Source organism: Solanum pennellii, chromosome 5 (assembly GCF_001406875.1).
Source record: "Solanum pennellii chromosome 5, SPENNV200".
Taxonomy (NCBI): Eukaryota; Viridiplantae; Streptophyta; class Magnoliopsida; order Solanales; family Solanaceae; genus Solanum; species Solanum pennellii.
In genome coordinates, this window is record NC_028641.1 from 70,233,054 (window position 1) to 70,254,343 (window position 21,290).

The following is a 21,290-nucleotide window of genomic DNA, read 5'->3' on the forward strand; positions in this document are numbered from 1 at the left end:
ATATATATATGTTGACACCCAATTTTGACCCACGTCGGTATAAATTAATTCTCGAGCTTCGTGAGTTTTCCAAACAATTTAAATCAATTAGTTTTATAAATTTTGCGAAAATATAATAATATAATGCATGAACTTTATGTTATTTCGGATACTTTTGTCATAACTTTAGTTTTTACATCGTTATGTATATAATTAGTATATTTTATGATTATTCAAAAACCATTTTAAAAAAAAACATTTGAAGTTTACTAAATATGCTATTGAGCTAGTTTAGTTTAAAATATGGTCATATATTTTAAATAACTATTTTACAATTCAAATAAATTACTAAATAAAGAAGCTCGTTGATTAATTAATACAAGTTCGTTTTATTTAAACTTTAGTCAAATTAATCATTTTAATTCAATTGACTATTTATCAAATCTAACCCTTTTTCCTTTAATTCATAAAGGACCAGATTTGGGCCTTTTCTTCAAAAACAAGCCCACTTCTCATGACCAAATTCCTTTCTTTTTGACCTGATCCAGCCCACTATATTATTACGACCCAACCCATTTCAATTTTACTTTTTCAGACCACCCCATCTCTTTTCCAATTAACTCCCAGCCCCAAACATTTTTCAGCAGCCCACCTCAACCCTTTCAAACAACCATCCAATTAATAATAAACCCAGCCCATTTTCTCCAGTCGGCCCACTTCCCCCTAGCTCCAAATTAATTCCCTTCTGACCCAATTCCCCTCAACCCAAACCAATTTCATTTCTTTAAACCCGCCCTTTCCCTTCGATCCGACCCGACCCAACTCCCTCAACCCATGCTATTTCCAGGAAAAAACAAAATTCCCCAGAACGTACGAGCGATTCCCAGAAAAAAAACCTACGCGCAGGAAATCCCTTCCGTCTCCTTCACGCGTTTCTCGTCTCCCCCAAACGCCCTCCTCTCTCTCCTTCTCTCCATCGCGCGTGGTTGAAGCGAAGCAATAACGGATACCTGTGGTCCTGCTGCTCCGTACGCGACTCTGCGCACAAGACGACGCGTTTTCGTCCTCGCCATGGTGAGATAGCTCCACTCGTCTGCCCAGTACCACGAATTGATCTCGTCCATCCACCTCGCCTCCTTTTCCGTTGGATTGGGATGAATTTAGGGCATCAAAATCGGATATTCTTCAGTTTTCGAATAAGGATTGATTTTTGAAATTCAAATTTGGTATGGGCCTGGAATTCAACCCTTGAGCCCTTTCCCGTTGGGGAAAAACCTACTGTTTTCTATAAATAGTCCCTTTTCCTCATTAGTTGGAGGTTGGAAAAAATTTGGGTTGGAAAGGAAAAAAATCTCAAGAAATTTTTTGCTTTTTCTGATTTTTGGGAGCTTTTCTTACCTTAGTAGCAGTCGAGTTACGGGAAAACAGTTACGTAGACAAGGAAGATAGGAATCTTATACATTTACGTGTGAGATTTTTAGGAAGAGACTTCCAAAAGATCGAATTTTTGATTCTGCTCTCGCCATTTGCTGTTTCGTCTGAGGTGTGGAAGCTCGTTCGTGTTTTGCTCGTTTGTCTCCGGTTCGCTGCTCTTCGAAAGGTAATACTCATCTCGTTTGAAGCATAACTTGTTCCGAATGTTTGCTCGTTTGGCTCTCGACTGTGTGAGTTGCTTGTGCTAATTTTTTTTTACTCACTATTAGCTGCAAAGCAGTGACCAATCTGCCTATTAACCCATGAGGTTGTGTGCTTACGTCCTCGCTGAAATTTTGATGTTTCTTTTGGCCCCGAACCCTTGCATGTGCACTACTTTAATCTTCTTATTTCCTTACTGTCTCAACTAGTTACTTGTGAAGACTGTGGATCAATAATGATTTCATGCTCTACATTTCAAAATGTGTCTCTGTCTTTACTTTAGTCTAGTTGATATTCGCTAAGGAGGTCAAAACCATGCTTATTTGTTTGTTTAATTCGATTCCGTTGGCTATATTTTGTTTTTTTTTATGCTTAGAGGCTGAATGAATTTGAAACATCTCTGGAAATTCGTGTAAGTTCAGTTTTGTTTGAGATTATTCTTTATTTTGATATGAACTTTGTTCGAGTCAGGGATTAACCCTGTTCTGCTCATTTTAGTCGAGTGTTGCTTATTATTTGTAGTCAGCTCCTTGAAATATCGTGAAGTTTGTCCGAAATGGACATTTGTTTCCCTCTTCTGCTTGTCTTGGTTCGATCTGCTCTATAAGTATGTTGGCCAGCTCTAGTGCTCGATTAGAAGCTCTCAAAACGGCATACTGTATGATTAGAAAGAAAGGTTTGTTTGTCTTAGTGACTTCAAGTCATATTGAATTAGCGTTTGTTAACCATGGTCTTATCCTCTATGATTCCAAAATGTTATGAGGCACACTAAAGTGCTCACTGTAGGTATTTTATCTCTGTTCAGATTTGGCTAATGACCATTAATTGCTTAAAGTCACAAATTTCCTTGTATTGGATTTAGCTTTGCATAATAGCCTTTAATGTATTGAAAATAGTGGCACAATTTAATAATATGACATTTTACCCGTAATAAATATGGGTGGCCACTTATACATTATGCTTTTCTTTTATGCATGAGTACAACTTGTAGTTTCATTTTAGGATCATATGGGATTGTTTGTTATTATGCATCTTTCTTGGATAAAAAATATGTATTTTTCATTAAGTTAGTTTTTCTTCTTGCGTATGTGTTAGTTGGATTATATATTAATTCCTTTCTTTTGCTTTGTGGCATGTAAAATCCGCTTGAGTTCATTGTGAACTTTCATTCTCCTCTTTGCATTCCAAGAGAGGATCGTAAAGGCTCAATTCCTTTATCGAGTCAAGCCCAATTTGGCGTACCTATCCGAAGTTTAAGGAATCTGAGAAGTTCGAAGAAAGTCAAAGAATGGATTAGAAGACTTCTTTATTTTTGTCTTTTGTATTTTCATTTGTAATGGGCATAAGCCCTTGTCGTTTTACTTTCCTTGTATTTATTCTTGTATGCTTAGATTAGGACAGGTGAAGTGGGTCGAAAACCCAAACAAGAAATGGTTAAAAACCCAAAAAGCAGGTGGGTCCAAATTTCGGTCAAGGCGGACAGAACTCGAAATTGAACCCAAATCTCTCTCTCTCTCTCTCTCTCCCTCTTTACCATTCGTTTACATGCTTTGTTTGAATGCCGTTAGCTTAGGGTTAGGAAAACTCTAATCCCCAACGAACGTCATACTATTTTATCAAACTTAAAATTAAACTAAAATTCAAAACGATAATATTTCAAATTCGCAAGTTCGCTTAGATTGAAATTTTAGGAAGTTTAAATAAAAATTCGCAAATCCTAAAAATATTAGTCAAATGGCTAGTTGCCGGAAAGCCGCACTAAGCGGAACGTCTTAGGTGCCTTCAAAACCTTCCTAAGACGTTAATAAGAATCCCCGAACCCTTTTTTTAAAAAAGTTTTCAAACAATTTTTCTGTTTAAGTTATTTGAAAACAAGTTTTTTCTTAATTTTCTTAAAAAATTAAGTGGCAACTCCTAAAATGTCGAAAATCTCTTAAAAACAAAATAAACTCTTTCGATTTTTTTCGATAAAACAGAATGGCGACTCCGCTGGGGAATAGGAGGATTCTAACCCTAAGATTAACGTTATTTGACTATTTGCGATAAACTGTTTATTTGCTTAATTACTTTAGTTTTCGAAACAGTTGCATTTCATGGCATATTCCCGCCAAACGGCAAATAGTTTGCATTAGGAAATGAAAGTTACGTGGCTTACCACGGCTTTCTTCAGAAATACCCAAGAATTCGTTTGGGAGTATAAACAAATAGCCGAAATGCGGTCATCCGACGTTGTTTGGTAGCTCCACCCCGATGTTTGTCCGACTCGGGTAACCGTCAATTTGAAAACAACTCTAGAAAGCCTAAGATAGAGCGAAACCAAAACCAAATTAAGCATCAGCCTAAGACGGCTTAATACCCAAGGCGTATTAAGTCCATTTAGTAGAAAAACCGCCAAAATTGTGTCTAAGGTCTTCGACCTCACGACACCTCATATTGTTTGACATTCGAATAATGTATGTGTGAAAACCAACTTGGGGGTGGGGAAAAATCTAACGGGTTTCTATTTTACAGATATGGATCGTTTCCCGAAGTTCGATATGGTCGTCTCAGCGCCACCTCAGCTTACGATGTGGTACAACGATTTGGATGGGGATCATAGAAGAACCCTTAACAAGTACGTAGGTGCCTTAACCGAACTAAATAATAATGAATGGTTGGCCAGAACTAATTGAGGTACTTACGGGGTATTGGGACAGTCAGAAGATTGTTTTTCGTTTTGGAACAGCCGAAATTACCCCGACGCTGGAAGAAATAAGGGACTGTATAGACACCGTAGGCACCGGGATAGAGAGGAGAGCCAGAAAACAAGAAGATATCTTCATCCCCAACAAACCTTCCGTAGAGAATATTGCGGATTGGTTTGGAGTAAGAAAAGACTTCGCTTACTGGTGCCAGGATTCCCACGTGGCGTTCAGAGATCTCTATACTCGATTTGGACACGCGAGTTTCTACGCCACGTACAATCGAGAGTTCAAGATCTCCTACAGAGAGTGGAACGAGATCCGTCCCCTAGCGTTTGCTGTGGCATTATTGGGAACAATGGTCTTCCCTCACGGTCCGAGTTTGAGCATCAACACCCGAGTCGTAACACTCGTCCACACTTTGTTCAAAGGATATGAAAATCAAGGAACAACAAAATACTACCCTGTAGCTCCAGTCATACTATCTGACATGTATCGGGCCTTGGGAAAGTGCAAAGAAGGGCACCGATACTTCCAAGGATGTAACCTACTCCTCCAGTGGTGGATCCTCAGCCATTTGGCGAAGGGTGCTGGGACTCGTGAATTACACACCCTCGACAACAAAAACACTCTCAAGAACTTAAATGACTTATTATACTGGGCAAATATGGACAATCGGAGAACAAGAGGGAGATGGGCCCAAATTTTCTCCGAATTGAGAGAAGAAGATCTCCAATGGATGCTCGACCATTTTATATGCAAAGAAGTTGTCGTGGAGAGTCGCAGATATGTCGTGCTCCCTCTACCAGGCATTAGAGGAATTCGCCCTTACGCACCATTTCGAGTCTTGCGACAGTTCGGAAGAAAATAAACCGTGCCCAGAGAAGAGTACTATGGCGCTTATGTGTATGACATTGGAGATGACAGAGTACACGACGCTTTAGAAATGTTCAGAGAATGGAAAAACGCCAAACGCATGGATAAAGACACCATCGCCCCTGACCGATTCAATGCTGGGTATACAAGGGTTACAAAGAATGGCTGAAGAGGGACATACAAAATATCTCCTTTCAGACTCCACGTAGCTTTCGCAGTGTGACGGACAGAGAGACCAAAGCAGTGGCCGAGCTACAACAGATAAAGGAAGAGGCCAAAGAGGTGTACGCTAAGTTCTTAAAGAATCAAGACGCGCTTGAGAGGGCGACTCGAGAGGTCGAAAGACTGAGGCATGGCTACGATGACTTTGACAACTGGATCCAGGAGAAAATCAAGAGGATGCGATACGAAAGTTTGGAAGACAAAGGGCGCCTGGGTGAAGGTTTTCTACTAATGCTGAGGTATATGTTTCAGCAACACAAAATTCATAAAGACGGCGACAGAGCAGGATCTTCTGGAGCGGCATAGTGGACATCACCCCTGCGTGGGTGTTTACATGTATTTATACTGCTTTAGCCCCTGCATGGGCCTGATTTTGTTGCACTTTCGAATGGCCCCTGTGTGGGTTTGTCTTTATATTTGTTTCCCTTTTGCGAACATTATTATTCATTAGTAAATGTTATTTTGGGGGGAATTGTTTATTTGGTTCAAATTCACACGTACATCATTCGAATGCGCTAGGCCTACCCTTGGCACAAAAGGGTCCCCATGTATGTTTTAGGACGCGATATATATGTGTGTTTAAATGCTTATGTGTTATGTTGCTATGAATGAGGATATCGTAAACCCACTCCTAGCTAGAAAATTCCAAAGAATATACGGAAGCCACTATTACAAATTTCCGACCAAAACTCCCAAGTCTCAAGTTTCTCACTCAAAAGGCTATCTCCTATACCACAGATCCTAAATATTGCTCTATCGTCTCAGGAAAGGCAAATCACCGCTATGGACAAGGGCAAGAACATCCAGACGAAGCTCACTGAAGAGGAGTTGCAAATAAAGATCGAACGAGTCACTCGAGAAATTCAAAAGGTTAAGGAGGAAGGACTCAAAGTTGACATGACCACGACAATCTACAAAGCTGCAGCCGTGACATTGGATGAGGATCTGGCGTCGCAGATAAAAAGAAAGAAAGAGGTTGAGATGGAAACTGAAGGATTGAGGAAAAGGTTGAACATGCTTCGTATGAAGGTGCACGAAGGAAAGGCGAGAGAGGCAAAGATAGATGTTGAGACTGCCATACTGTTGGCCAAAAGTGCATCACTTGATAAGGAATTGACGACCCGTAGCAACTTGAAGGGCGGAAAATACCTCGCCTGTGAACTGGGAGAAGACAACAATGGCCCCGACAACGAATTGATTGAGGAGGACGATGAGGAGGAAATCGTCTATAAGCCTCCATTTCCAGATCGTCTGAAAGGAGGGGAGTAACGCAACAACAAGAAGAGAAACGACTAAAGTGTTATCGTCATCTTTTAAGAATTTCAATGTGTCTTTCAATTTTCTTGTAATCGCAATGAAAAAATGAATGAAAATACATCATCCTAACTCGAACTACGTTGGGCCTGAATTCTCCTTCTGAGATACGTAGGCAGCCTTTACCGGCTCGGCCCCTATCTTTGAAAAAATTTTCATTCTCACTCATATCGCGAAGGTATGAAGATCAGATCAACGGACATCAAAAGCAGCTGCAAGAAGACCGTAGCTCAACGTGATTTAGCCTTCCCGAGATAGCGAAAAAAAAACAACAAGCAAATTCCTGCTTGTTAAAAAATGTATTCCCGTCCTCATTCGTGGGTTAAAGATATCCTCAAACAAAGCAACTTGTGTGTTTATCTGCTTTCTGTGTGATATTATGCATTTTGTACTCCGAATATGCGCTAACAAATCTGCCTTTGAGTTGTCTCACTTCTCAGGTACTTTCAACTGGTCTGTGTCTATCAAAGCTGGCAGATCATCCTTACTTCACCAGATCGAAAGGTCCTACAGATTCCTTCCCCAGACCAAACTCAGACAGAGGAAATACAGTTATGGGAGACAATAACGACGAAGTTAGTCTCACAGACGTTGTGGTGGCTCAGCCCGCCGTGGCGGAACAAAATGAACTGATCGCGCAACTGATGCAACAGATAGCCGAGATGAGAGTCGAAATGCAGCGGAGGCAGGACACGCCTCCACCCGGATTTGGACCTAATTTTGTTGATGCAAGACCTCCGATGTACTTCCCCTCGTCAAACATGGATCCAACTCAGAACCAGCCGTCAACACTTGTGCATAATCCGTCTGGGATAGATTTAACAACCCAAAACCCCCAGTATGCTTCCGTATCTTATCAAACTCCCTCACCTCTTCCAAATAACCCTCCTCAAATGCCACCACATCCCCAGAATACTCAAACAGCCCCACCGCCCCAGAATCAAAATCAAAATCCAACCGCCTTCAACCCCCAAACACCGCATCCCCATTTAAACCAAAACACCAATCCTCAAACCTGCCCACAAAACTACCAAACCGCCCAAAACATCCCGAGTCCTTCTATAGCTCCACCCCTCCCAAAAAGAACCACCTTCCAAGTTCCCATTCCTGCCGAGCACGAGGTGCACAGTTCCGAGTTGGACCACTACGAGGAACAGGAGAGAGAATGGAAGGCAAGAGAAGAGGCGAAGATCGACATAAAGGAGGAGATCAAAAGGGCTATGAAAGAGTTGCAGTGCGTTCCAGACGTCGCCGGACTGAGTTATGCAGAATTGTGTATCCACCCAGATTTGAACCTTCCCGAAGGGTTCAAAATCCCGAAGTTTGATACCTTCGGAGGAGTAGGCAACCCCATGGCGCATTTGAGAGCGTACTGCAACCAGCTCGTGGGAGTTGGCAAAGATGAGGCTTTATTGATGAGGCTTTTCAGCCGGAGTCTGTGCGGGGAGGCCCTAGAATGGTTTACGTCACACGAAACCAGGCAGTGGCCCAGTTGGAGCGCGCTAGCTAAAGACTTCATTGACCGATTTGCGTACAATGTTGAGATAGTCCCTGATCGATATTCTTTAGTGAAAATGAAGCAGAAATTGACGAAAAGCTATCGGGAATTTGCCTACAGATGGAGAAAAGAAGCAGCGAGGGTGAGGCCTCCAATGACTGAAAAGGAGATTGTAGAAGTGTTTGTGCGGGTGCAAGAGCTCGAATACTATGACAGAATCATTTTGTTAATCGGAGCCAAATTCGCTGAGATAGTCAAAGTTGGCGAGACTATCGAAGACGGTCTGAAGTCGGGGAGAGGAAGTTGCCGCTGTTTGATACAGGGGAAGAAAAACTCCCAGAAACTCATAGCGTCCTCAAGATCGCTCCAAGCCTTCACCAAAATCTCACCAAGCCTATCGCCCACAATCCAATCATTCCAGCAACTATAATGCTGCCCCCACCTATCCAGATGCCCAAAGTTTGTCGTACCAAAATCCACCCCCAAATCTCCAAAATTTTCCCCCCATGTATTCAAATTACCCCCAATCTTATCAAATTCCACCCCCTTATCAGAATATCGCTCCCAACAGTGCCAATGTACAGTCGAGCTATCGAGCACCTTCTCCCACATATCAAGTCCAAGCTCCAGCATATCAAAACCCCCTCCCGAATTACCAAGCTCCAGTGCCAAATTACCAGACAAACCCTTACCCTAGAACCCAAGCTCCTCGCCCAAATACCCGCAATTATCAACAGGTTCCTCCCCCTCAGCAAAGCGGGTATAATCCTTCTCGTCCCAGGTTTGAAAAAAGGCCTTCGAGGAACTTTACCGCACTGGCTGAAAGCCGGACCAAGCTATTCGAAAGACTATCCGCGGCCGGATACATCCACCCTGTGGGGCCCAAGCCCGTGGATGTCAACTCTAAGTTCTACAAACCGGAGCAAAGATGTGCTTATCATTCCAACAGTGTTGGACATGACACAGAAGACTGTATCAATCTTAAGCACAAGATCCAGGATCTGATCGACCAGGAGGTAGTCTCCCTCCAACCGGCAGCGCCAAACGTCAATACAAATCCGTTGCCGAATCATGGGGCTGGCAACATTAATATGATAGAAACAGACAAGGACGAGTGTGAAACCAAGAGGATTACTCCTGTTGCGCAGGAAGACTTGGAAAGGGTTGTCGCTTCTTTAAGCGTCAAAGAAAAAACAGAGTTCATTATTCTGACACCTACAAAGGCTGTTGCCTTGGTGCCCTCAAAAACTCTCGCCAAACCCAAGTTTGTCATCGAAACCGCTGTGGCCCAAGGCATGACTAGGTCCGGGAGATGCTACACTCCTGATGAGCTTGCTCTCGGAGGACAGAAGAAAGATCATGCCAAGAGGCCAATAAGCGAAGCAGAAGCAGAGGAGTTCTGGAGGAGGATGCATCCGAAAGATTACTCCATTGTCAAACACTTGGAGAAGACTCCGGCTCAGATCTCCGTGTGGGCCCTACTGATTAGCTCCCGGTCCCACAGGCAGGCTCTGATGAAAGCTCTTGATGACACGTACGTGCCCTCCGGTACAAGCAGCGATAACGTGGCTGCCATGATTCATCAAGTCATTCGGGGGCACCGCATCAGCTTCTGTGACGATGAGTTGCCAGCCGAAGGGAGATCCCACAACAAAGCTCTACACGTCACTGTGATATGCCGCGGAAAGGTCGTCAATCGTGTTTTGGTAGATGATGGATCTGGTTTGAACATATTCCCCTTGTCGACATTGAGACAGTTGAGGTTTGACCTCAGAAAATTGGAACAAAACCAGGTTAATGTAAGAGCGTTTGATGGTGTGCAAAGAGATACATTAGGGGCGGTGAACTTGACCTTCCAAATGGGCCCCGCGGAGTTCAACGCGAAATTCCAAGTGTTGGATATCGACACCAGCTATAACCTTCTTTTGGGAAGGCCGTTCATTCACATGGCTGGAGCCGTCCCCTCCACTCTCCATCAAATGATGAAGCTGGTATGGAAAAATGAGGAGCAAGTTGTTCACGGTGAGAGAAGTCACTCAGGAAAGTAGGTGCCGGTCTTTGATGAAACGCCGCAAGGTGCGGACTTTTACACAGTGGAGTTAGTAAATGCCACCGTTGAGGATTTGGCCCCGCAGACCCCCATGCCAGCCGTGTACCAAATGATCGCCACGGTAATACTACAGAATGGGTTTGAGCCAGGTTTCGGATTGGGAAGAGATTCCCAAGGGATTATTGAACCGGTTCCGATCCTTGCTAAAGGATCCAAATATGGTTTGGGGTACATCCCCACAGATGACGACGTGAAGATGAAGAAGAAAAGGGATCAAGAGTTGGCTAAACCGATACCGCATCTGTATCAATCCTTTCCAATCCAGGGGTGCGCCGAGCCTGAAGACTGTGGGGAAGGAATCTGTGACCTCTTCAAGGAGATCAATGCTATTATCGAGGAGGAGGTCGAGCCAGCTGGCATTCGTGATGCTGAACCAGGGGAGATGCTGCAGAATTGGACTTCCACGCCAATCCTGATGTCCCGAACTTATCGGTAGAAAGGATTTATTTTATGCACACTAAAATCGGTGGTTGTCCGGAAGAGGCCCGAGACCCACCATTTCTGCATTTTTCTTAATTGTTCGAATTTTGAATTTTCGTTGTGATGTTTAAAAAGGCGACATGGCCCTGTGCCATGACCAAAGTTTGCATTTTGTTTTAAATGAAAGCCTCCTTATTTTTAACTTTGTTTATTTAGTTGCCTGTTATACTTTACTTTTCTAATTTTGTCTGTTTATGATTTCAGTAACATAAGTTACAGACCCGCCAATGTCATGTCATGTCATGAGCTAAATAAACAAAATGAGACAGATGACGACAAGGTTGACGACTATGAAGAAGAAAATGGGGAACCAGATTATGTTGCAGAGGAATTTTGACAGTTCGAGAATCAGCATAAACCGAATTTGGAGGAGACGGAAACAGTGAATTTAGGAGATTCGGAATGTGTCAAAGAGGTTAAGATCAGCACCTACCTGAATGAAACTCAGAAGGAGAGCCTGGTTCATTTGCTTGCCGAATACAGTGATGTGTTTGTTTGGGAAGTCGGTGATATGCAGGGGTTGAGTACCGATGTCGTATCTCATAAGCTACCTATCAACCCAGGGTTCGAGCCAGTGAAACAAAAGACTCGAAAATTCAAGCCTGAACTGAGTTTGAAGATTAAGGAAGAAATCACCAACCAAATAGAGTCTCGATTGGTGGAAGCAACGCAATATCCAACCTGGTTAGCCAATGTCGTCCCGGTCGCCAAGAAGGATGGGAAAATCAGGATTTGTGTTGATTATAGAGATCTCAACAAGGCTAGTCTGAAGGATAATTTTCCGTTGCCAAATATCCATATTTTGATTGAAAATTGTGCCAAACATGAGATGCAGTCATTTGTGGACTGTTACGCAGGTTATCACCAAATTTTGATGGATGAAGAAGACGCGAAAAAGACGGCTTTCATCACACCTTGGGGTGTGTATCACTACAGGGTGATGCCGTTCGGCCTCAAGAACGCCGGTGCCACTTACATGAGAGCCATGACGACTATTTTCCATGACATGATTCATAAGGAAATCGAAGTGTACGTGGACGACGTCATAATTAAATCCCGTGAGAGTTCAGATCATTTGACACACCTGAGAAAATTCTTTGAACGTTTGCATCGGTACAACTTGAAGTTAAATCCCGCCAAATGCGCTTTTGGAGTCCCAGCTGGGAAGTTGTTGGGATTCATAGTCAGCAGAAGGGGTATCGAGCTTGACCCCTCCAAGATTAAAGCACTTCAAGAGTTACCTCCGCCGAAAACAAGAAAAGAGGTGATGAGTTTCTTAGGGAGGTTAAACTATATCAGCCGGTTTATAGCACACAGCCAACAGTGGTGTGTGAGCCTATTTTCAAATTGCTGAAGAAAGACGCCCCGACTAAGTGGACTGAGGAGTGCCAAACTGCTTTCGATGCTATCAAGAGCTACTTGTCTAACCCACCGGTATTGGTTCCTCTGCGAGAAGGGAGTCCTTTATTGCTGTATTTGTCTGTTTCAGATAGTGCCTTCGGATGTGTACTTGGTCAACACGATGAGACAGGAAAGAAAGAAAGGGCTATCTACTATATAAGCAAGAAGTTTACTCCGTACGAGTCTCGGTACACTTTGCTGGAGAGAACATATTGTGCTCTGACGTGGCTTGCCCAGAAATTGAGACACTATTTGTCTTCGTATACTACATATCTCATTTCCAGAATGGATCCATTGAAGTACATTTTCCAGAAAGCGATGCCGACCGGAAAGTTAGCTAAATGGCAAATGCTGTTGAGTGAGTTTGATATCGTGTATGTGACTCAGAAGGCAATAAAGGCACAAGCTTTGGCTGATCATCTTGCAGAAAATCCCGTGGATGAAGAATACGAACCACTCAAGACTTATTTTCACGATAAGAAAGTATCATTTGTGGGTGAAGATATTTCTGAAACATACCCAGGTTGGAGATTATTCTTTGATGGGGAGGCAAATCATCAAGGTAAGGGTATTAGAGCAGTCTTAGTATCAGAATCTGGTCAGCACTATCCTATGGCAGCTAAACTCCGATTTAATTGCTCAAACAACATGGCTGAATACGAAGCTTGTATTCTTGGTTTAAAAATGGCCATCAACATGAATGTTTACGAGTTACTGGTTATTGGAGATTCAGACCTCTTGATTCATCAGGTTCAAGGTGAATGGGCTGTGAAGAACCCGAAAATTATACCTTACGTATAGTATGTGCAAAATCTGTGTAAAAGGTTTCGCAAGATCGAGTTCAGACATACTCCCAGAATACAAAATGAATTAGCTGATGCTCTTGCCACCATCGCTTCGATGATCAAACATCCGGATACTGATTACATCGACCCGCTGGATATAGAGTTGAAGGAGCACCCAGTCCATTGTTCACACGTTGAATCAGAACCAGACGGTTTGCCTTGGTATTTTGATATAAAGAGGTACTTGGAGTCTGGGACATATCCAGAAGACGTTACATCTAATAAGAAGAATTCGATACGCCGTATGGCTCTCAATTTCTTTCTAAATGGAGAAGTCATGTATAGGAGGACTCCAGATTTGGGTCTTTTGAGATGTGTGGATGCTGTTGAAGCTGTGAGGCTTATTGAACAGATACATGCTGGAGTTTGTGGCACACATATGACGGGCTTACTTTGGCAAGAAAGGTTCTTCGAGCTGGTTATTTCTGGATGACTATGGAGAATGACTGTTGCAAATTCGTGCAAAAATGCCACAAATGTCAAGTGCACGGCGATTTGATACGGGTGCCACCTCACGAACTTAACGCTATGAGTTCACCTTGGCCATTTGTAGCTTGGGGAATGGATGTCATCGGTCCTATAGAGCCGGCCGCTTCCAATGGACCCAGATTCATTTTGGTTGCCATTGATTATTTCACCAAGTGGGTGGAGGCAGCCTTTTACAAGTCGGTAACCAAGAAAGTGGTGGCCGATTTTGTCCGCAACAATCTGATATGCAGATTTGGTATTCCAGAATCCATCATTACTGATAACGGTGCAAATCTCAACAGTCATTTGATGAAAGAGATATGTGAACAATTTAAGATTATTCATCGAAAGTCAACTGCTTATCGCCCCCAAATGAATGGAGTTGTAGAGGCCGCCAACAAGAATATCAAAAAGATCTTGAGGAAAATGATTGACAAACATCGAGGTTGGCATGAAATGTTGCCATACGCTTTACTAGGTTATCGAACGACGGTCAGAACATCGACTGGTGCCACTCCATACTTGCTAGTGTACGGAACAGAGGCAGTCATACCTGTTGAAGTCGAGATACCGTCATTGAGGATCATCCAAGAAGCTGAATTAAGTAACGCTCAGTGGGTTAGCAAACGGATCGATCAACTGGCTTTGATTGATGAAAAGAGAATGATTGACGTTTGCCATGGCCAGTTGTACAGACAGAGAATGACTCGAGCTTTTCACAAAAGAGTAAGAGCCAGAAACTTTGAAGTTGGTCAGTTGGTTCTTAAGCGTATTTTCCCTCATCAAGACGAATACAAAGGAAAGTTCGCGCCAAATTGGCAGGGTCCTTACATGGTTCGTAAAGTACTGTCTGGAGGTGCTTTGGTCCTGTCAGAGATGGATGGCACTGTATGGCCCAAACCTATCAACTCAGATGCTGTCAAGAGATATTATGTGTGAAGTTTCATTTTGTATTTTATGTCATTTACTTGTAATCGTTCTGTTTGCTTGTATTTGTTCAATTTGAATTCTTATCCCTCTTGTAATGAACTACGTCTGACCTGAATTCTCGAGAACGAGATACATAGGCGGCCTATGTCGGTTTCGGTCACCCCATCTATCCCCTTAATTATTTCTTTGTATCTGAACTACGTTCGACCTGAATTCTCAAGAATGGGATACGTAGGCGGCCTTTGTCGGCCTCGGTCGGTTTCTTTGTAAATTTTATTCTTGTTAACCTTTAAGGGGAACTACGTTTGACCTGATTCCTGCCTCAACGGGATACGTAGGCGCCACAAGGGTTCGGTCATATCTCTCGTAAGCTCCATTCCTCTTCACAATAAACAGGGACAAAATTTTTAAAAGGGACTCAAAAATTCTCCAGAAAAAGCCTCCTCCTCAGCAAGTCAAGCTAAAGATATTTCAAGATTTGCAACTGGGACAGAATTTTTTGAGAAGATCTCAAAAATCCCGCGACCTGTTCAGTTACAGTGGAAAGAAAAGCAAGACGGTAAACTGGGACAGAAATTTTGAAAATGGCCTCAAAATTTCGTTAGAATCTTCCCTACAAGTCCGGAGTGACCCTGAAACCCATCAGCGAATGATCAGATAGACCTTTCGAGTGTTAGATTCAAAGAAGCTTGTTAAGCCTGATATGACATGACTTGGCAGTGACTTTTTCAAGATACTATTTCTTAAAGAATTCTTATTTCTCTCAAATTTTCCCTTTTATGTTTCATCTGTTTTGGCATAAAATATTTTGTCTTATCTATCAAGAGTCGGGAAATCGGGAAATCAACCGGAGATATCAAGACAAGGAGCAAACAACTGAAGGAATCGACACAGATCAGTATGTTTTAAAACTGACAATTTTTCTGTGGATGCAGGTTTATAGCTTTGCTTTGAAATCGGCCAAATTCTCCCGACGAATGAATATGGAGAGCTCCCAAAGAGAAGAAAACTATCCCCAAAACCAGTAATTTTACTGAGAGCAGGAGGCAGTTCATATCGTTTGTGTCAGGATACTTGGGAATGTGGTTTGTTTATTTCAAGTCATTCCCAACAATATGAAATTTACAAAAAGTGTCTAGCCAGATTCAAAGGTGAATCAAACAGGAATCTCAACGAAGATTTCACGATTTCCGTAAAGGATGCTATTTGCATTACATTATCAAAGCAAGATAATTATTGTCATTCAAGACAATGCATTACCCCATAAGAGATAGTTATTTTATTATTATTTATTTATCGATCAAGTCGATATATTATTTGGAGGTCGTCTTGCCATTATCATCAACACAGACGATATAAATATTCATGAATTACGAGTTAAAAATCATGCATTGCGGAAAATCATGCATCGCGGAGAATCATGCATTGCGGAAAACCATGCATCGCGGAGAATCATGCATTGCGGAAAGTCATGCATTGCGGAAATCATGCATAGCAAGAAATCATGCATCGCGGGAAGTCATGTATCGCGGAAACTCATGCATTGCGGAAAATCATGCATCGCGAGTTTGGAATTTATGGATCACGAGAAGATTTCATGCCTCGTCAAATTTATACATCGCGAGAAGACTTCATATCTCGCTGGAATTTATGCATCACGAGAAGATTTCATCCCTCGTCAAATTTATACATCGCGAGAAGACTCCATACCTCGCTGGAATTTATGCATCACGAGAAGAATCCATGCCTCGTTGAAAATCATGCATCGCGGAAACTCATGCATCGCGGAAAATCACGCATTGCGAGTCAACAATTATGCGCGACGAGAAGATTTCATGCCTCGTCAAAATTTATACATCGCGAGAAGATTTCATACCTCGTTGAAATTTAGACATTGCGAGAAGAGTTCATACCTCGCCGAAATTTATGCATCCCGAGAAGAATCCATGCCTCGTTGAAATTTGCACATTGCGAGAAGATTTCATGGCTCACTGAAAGTTATGCATTGCGAGAAGACTTTATACCTCGCAGGAATCTACGTATCGCGGGAAGATATTCATGCCTCGCAAGAGGACATACACGGATAAAGAAAGGGAAATTGTGTATCCCAAGAGCAATATTTATCCATCGGCCTCAACTGCATTCTTTTATTTTTGATAAAAGTAAACATCAAGAAGAGCGTCGAAGATGACGACAAAAGAAATATCAATATCGCATCAGCATTTATTTATTTATTTTGACATCAAGTATAGAGTACATTGAAGATTATATTTCAAAACACAAGGCATAAACTTTATTTGTTGTACGTCAGACCGATCGAGTCGACGTCGAATATAGAGGAGAACAATGAAGTGTCGATATGGTAAAAGACACTGTCTCCCATCCTAATTGCATTTTTTAAGCTGACGAGTTTTATCTCAGTCTTTGTCGAGAGCATCCAAAAGGATGAATTCTCCAAAAAAACCACAGGTGCGGACGACATCAAAAAAGGATGCAGCACAACGTGGAACTTTTTCTTAGCAGCGAACTGGGACACAGTCCAAAGAGGAATGTCAAACTCTTACGACGCGAGCAGAGGAGCGACTTCCACCACAATCGAACCACCCCTATCGAAGCATGTGGGTTTTTCTTTAGTTCTGTCAGTTTCAGTCTCGCATCCGGAAGTTTCGATTTATCGGAAGCAAGTTTCCAATCTGAGTGACAATGCGCCAAGAGCTTTGGAAATTATGTCCGTGTAAGTTCTTAATTATGGGTGTGAAGCGCGCCACATTCATGGCTAAGAGGTTACAAGCCTCCTTTTCATACTCGTTTAATTTGTCACTTGTCCAAAACCGAAGGTTATCTAGAATAATAGATCTCCTTTTCCACTAATCGAGTCGAACTACACACAGCCTAATTCCAAAGGTTTAAGGATATGTAGGCGGATTCTATGTTGAAAACTCGGCTGTATTCCAACATTCGCTCTCGAATTCTATTCTTGAGCATATCGATACCTTCATAATTCGGTATCGAGGTGGCTTTTGATTCTTTCAAAATCATGCGGTAAATCAAGCTTATCGAACTACAAGTGGCCTGAATTCTCATATAGCCTGAGATATGTAGGAAACCCGTTTCAAGGGTTCGGCAATAATTCCTAAACCCTTTGTCGAATCCTTCCTTTTAAAAATGAATGGGGTTGGTCAAAATTGGTTTGGTCAATTTCATTTTCCTCGAGTTGCTTGCATCAACCCAAGTAAAATGAGGGACAGTTGTTGACACCCAATTTTGACCCACGTTGGTATAAATTAATTCTCGAGCTTCGTGAGTTTTCCAAACAATTTAAATCAATTATTTTTATAAATTTTGCGAAAATATAATAATATAATGCATGAACTTTATGTTATTTCGGATGCTTTTGTCATAACTTTAGATAATATATATATTTTACATCGTTATGTATATAATTAGTATATTTTATGATTATTCAAAAACCATTTTAAAAAAAAACATTTGAAGTTTAGTAAATATGCTATTGAGCTAGTTTAGTTTAAAATATGGTTATATATTTTAAATAACTATTTTACAATTCAAATAAATTACTAAATAAAGAAGCTCGTTGATTAATTAATACAAGTTCGTTTTATTTAAACTTTAGTCAAATTAATCATTTTAATTCAATTGACTATTTATCAAATCTAACCCTTTTTCCTTTAATTCATAAAGGACCAGATTTGGGCCTTTTCTTCAAAAACAAGCCCACTTCTTATGACCAAATTCCTTTCCTTTTGACCTGATCCAGCCCACTATATTATTACGACCCAACCCATTTCAATTTTACTTTTTCAGACCACCCCATCTCTTTTCCAATTAACTCCCAGGCCCAAACATTTTTCAGCAGCCCACCTCAACCCTTTCAAACAACCATCCAATTAATAATAAGCCCAGCCCATTTTCTCCAGTCGGCCCACTTCCCCCTAGCCCCAAATTAATTCCCTTCTGACCCAATTCCCCTCAACCCAACCCAATTTCATTTCTTTAAACCCGCCCTTTTCCTTCGATCCAACCCGACCCAACTCCCCCTCCTTCTTCCCCTAACCCACGCTATTTCCAGGAAAAAACAAAATTCCCCAGAACGTACGAGCGATTCCCAAAAAAAAAACCTACGCGCAGGAAATCCCTTTCGTCTCCTTCACGCGTTTCTCGTCTCCCCCAAACGCCCTCCTCTCTCTCCTTCTCTCCATCGCGCGTGGTTGAAGCGAAACAATAACGGATACCTGTGGTCCTGCTGCTCCGTACGCGACTCTGCGCACAAGACGACGCGTTTTCGTCCTCGCCATGGTGAGATAGCTCCACGTCGTCTGCCCAGTACCACGAATTGATCTCGTCCATCCACCTCGCCTCCCTTTCCGTTGGATTGGGATGAATTTAGGGCATCAAAATCGGATATTCTTCAGTTTTCGGATAAGGATTGGTTTTTGAAATTCAAATTTGGTATGGGACTGGAATTCAACCCTTGAGCCCTTTCCCGTTGTGGAAAAACCTAATGTTTTCTATAAATAGTCCCTTTTCCTCATTAGTTGGAGGTTGAAAAAACTTGGGTTGGAAAGAAAAAAAATCTCAAGGAATTTTTTGCTTTTTCTGATTTTTGGGAGCTTTTCTTACCTTAGTAGCAGTCGAGTTACGGGAAAACAGTTCCGTAGCCAAGGAAGATAGGAATCTTATACATTTACGTGTGAGATTTTTAGGAAGAGACTTCCAAAAGATCGAAGTTTTCGATTCTGCTCTCGCCATTTGCTGTTTCGTCTGAGGTGTGGAAGCTCGTTCGTGTTTTGCTCGTTTGTCTCCGGTTCGCTGCTCTTCGAAAGGTAATACTCATCTCGTTTGAAGCATAACTTGTTCCGAATGTTTGCTCGTTTGGCTCTCGACTGTGTGAGTTGCTTGTGGTAATTTTTTTTTTACTCACTATTAGCTGCAAAGCAGTGACCAATCTGCCTATTAGCCCATGAGGTTGTGTGCTTACGTCCTCGCTGAAATTTTGATGTTTCTTTTGGCCCCGAACCCTTGCCTGTGCACTACTTTAATCTTCTTATTTCCTTACTGTCTCAACTAGTTACTTGTGAAGACTGTGGATCAATAATGATTTCATGCTCTACATTTCAAAATGGGTCTCTGTCTTTACTTTAGTCTAGTTGATATTCGCTAAGGAGGTCAAAACCATGCTTATTTGTTTGTTTAATTCGATTCCGTTGGCTATATTTTGTTTTTTTGATGCTTAGAGGCTGAATGAATTTGAAACATCTCTGGAAATTCGTGTAAGTTCAGTTTTGTTTGAGATTATTCTTCATTTTGATATGAACTTTGTTCGAGTCAGGGATTAACCCTGTTCTGCTCATTTTAGTCGAGTGTTGCTTATTATTTGTAGTCAGCTCCTTGAAATATTGTGAAGTTTGTCCGAAATGGACATTTGTTTCCCTCTTTTGCTTGTCTTGGTTCGATCTGCTCTATAAGTATGTTGGCCAGCTCTAGTGCTCGATTAGAAGCTCTCAAAACGGCATACTGTATGATTAGAAAGAAAGGTTTGTTTGTCTTAGTGACTTCAAGTCATATTGAATTAGCGTTTGTTAACCATGGTCTTATCCTCTATGATTCCAAAATGTTATGAGGCATACTAAAGTGCTCACTGTAGGTATTTTATCTCTGTTCAGATTTGGCTAATGACCATTAATTGCTTAAAGTCACAAATTTCCTTGTATTGGATTTAGCTTTGCATAATAGCCTTTAATGTATTGAAAATAGTGGCACAATTTAATAATATGACATTTTACCCGTATTAAATATGGTGGCCACTTATACATTATGCTTTTCTTTTATGCATGAGTACAACTTGTAGTTTCATTTTAGGATCATATGGGATTGTTTGTTATTATGCATCTTTCTTGGATAAAAAATATGTATTTTTCATTAAGTTAGTTTGTTCTTCTTGCTTATGTGTCAGTTGGATTATATATTAATTCCTTTCATTTGCTTTGTGGCATGTAAAATCCGCTTGAGTTCATTGTGAACTTTCATTCTCCTCTTTGCATTCCAAGAGAGGGTCGTAAAGGCTCAATTCCTTTATCGAGTCAAGCCCAATTTGGCGTACCTATCCGAAGTTTAAGGAATCTGAGAAGTTCGAAGAAAGTCAAAGAATGGATTAGAAGACTCCTTTATTTTTGTCTTTTGTATTTTCATTTGTAATGGGCATAAGCCCTTGTCGTTTTACTTTCCTTGTATTTATTCTTGTATGCTTAGATTAGGATAGGAGAAGTGGGTTGAAAACCCAAGCAAGAGATGGGTTAAAAATCCAAAAAGCAGGTGGGTCCAAATTTCGGTCAAGGCGGACAAAACCCGAAATTGGACCCAAATCTCTCTCTCTCTCTCTCCCTCTTTACCATTCGTTTACATGCTTTGTTTGAATGCCGTTAGCTTAGGGTTAGGAAAACTCTAATCCCCAACGAACGTCATACTATTTTATCAAACTTAAAATTAAACTAAAATTCAAAACGATAATATTTCAAATTCGCAAGTTCGCTTAGATTTAAATTTTAGGAAGTTTAAATAAAAATTCGCAAATCTTAAAAATATTAGTCAAATGGTTAGTTGCCGGAAAGCCGCACTAAGCGGAACGTCTTAGGTGCCTTCAAAACCTTCCTAAGACGTTAATAAAAATCCCCGAACCCTTTTTTTAAAAAAGTTTTCAAACAATTTTTCTGTTTAAGTTATTTGAAAACAAGTTTTTTCTTAATTTTCTTAAAAAATTAAGTGGCAACTCCTAAAATGTCGAAAATCTCTTAAAAACAAAGTAAACTCTTTCGATTTTTTTCGATAAAACA

The 21,290-nt window shown here is 41.4% G+C and overlaps 1 protein-coding gene and 1 pseudogene across 1 annotated transcript; both read left to right on the forward strand.

Moving 5' to 3' along the window:
* Positions 1–4,042: 4,042 nt before the first annotated feature.
* Positions 4,043–5,166, forward strand: LOC107019705 (annotated as a pseudogene).
* Positions 5,167–13,602: 8,436 nt separating this feature from the next.
* Positions 13,603–14,448, forward strand: LOC114077205 (uncharacterized protein K02A2.6-like). The gene has a single exon (XM_027916890.1). The coding sequence runs from the start codon at positions 13,603–13,605 to the stop codon at positions 14,446–14,448; it is 846 nt and encodes a 281-aa protein (XP_027772691.1).
* Positions 14,449–21,290: the final 6,842 nt, after the last annotated feature.

Excerpts from the sequence above, each read along its gene's own strand:
- LOC114077205 (XM_027916890.1), top strand. The coding sequence starts at position 13,603 with ATGGATGTCATCGGTCCTATAGAGCCGGCCGCTTCCAATGGACCCAGA.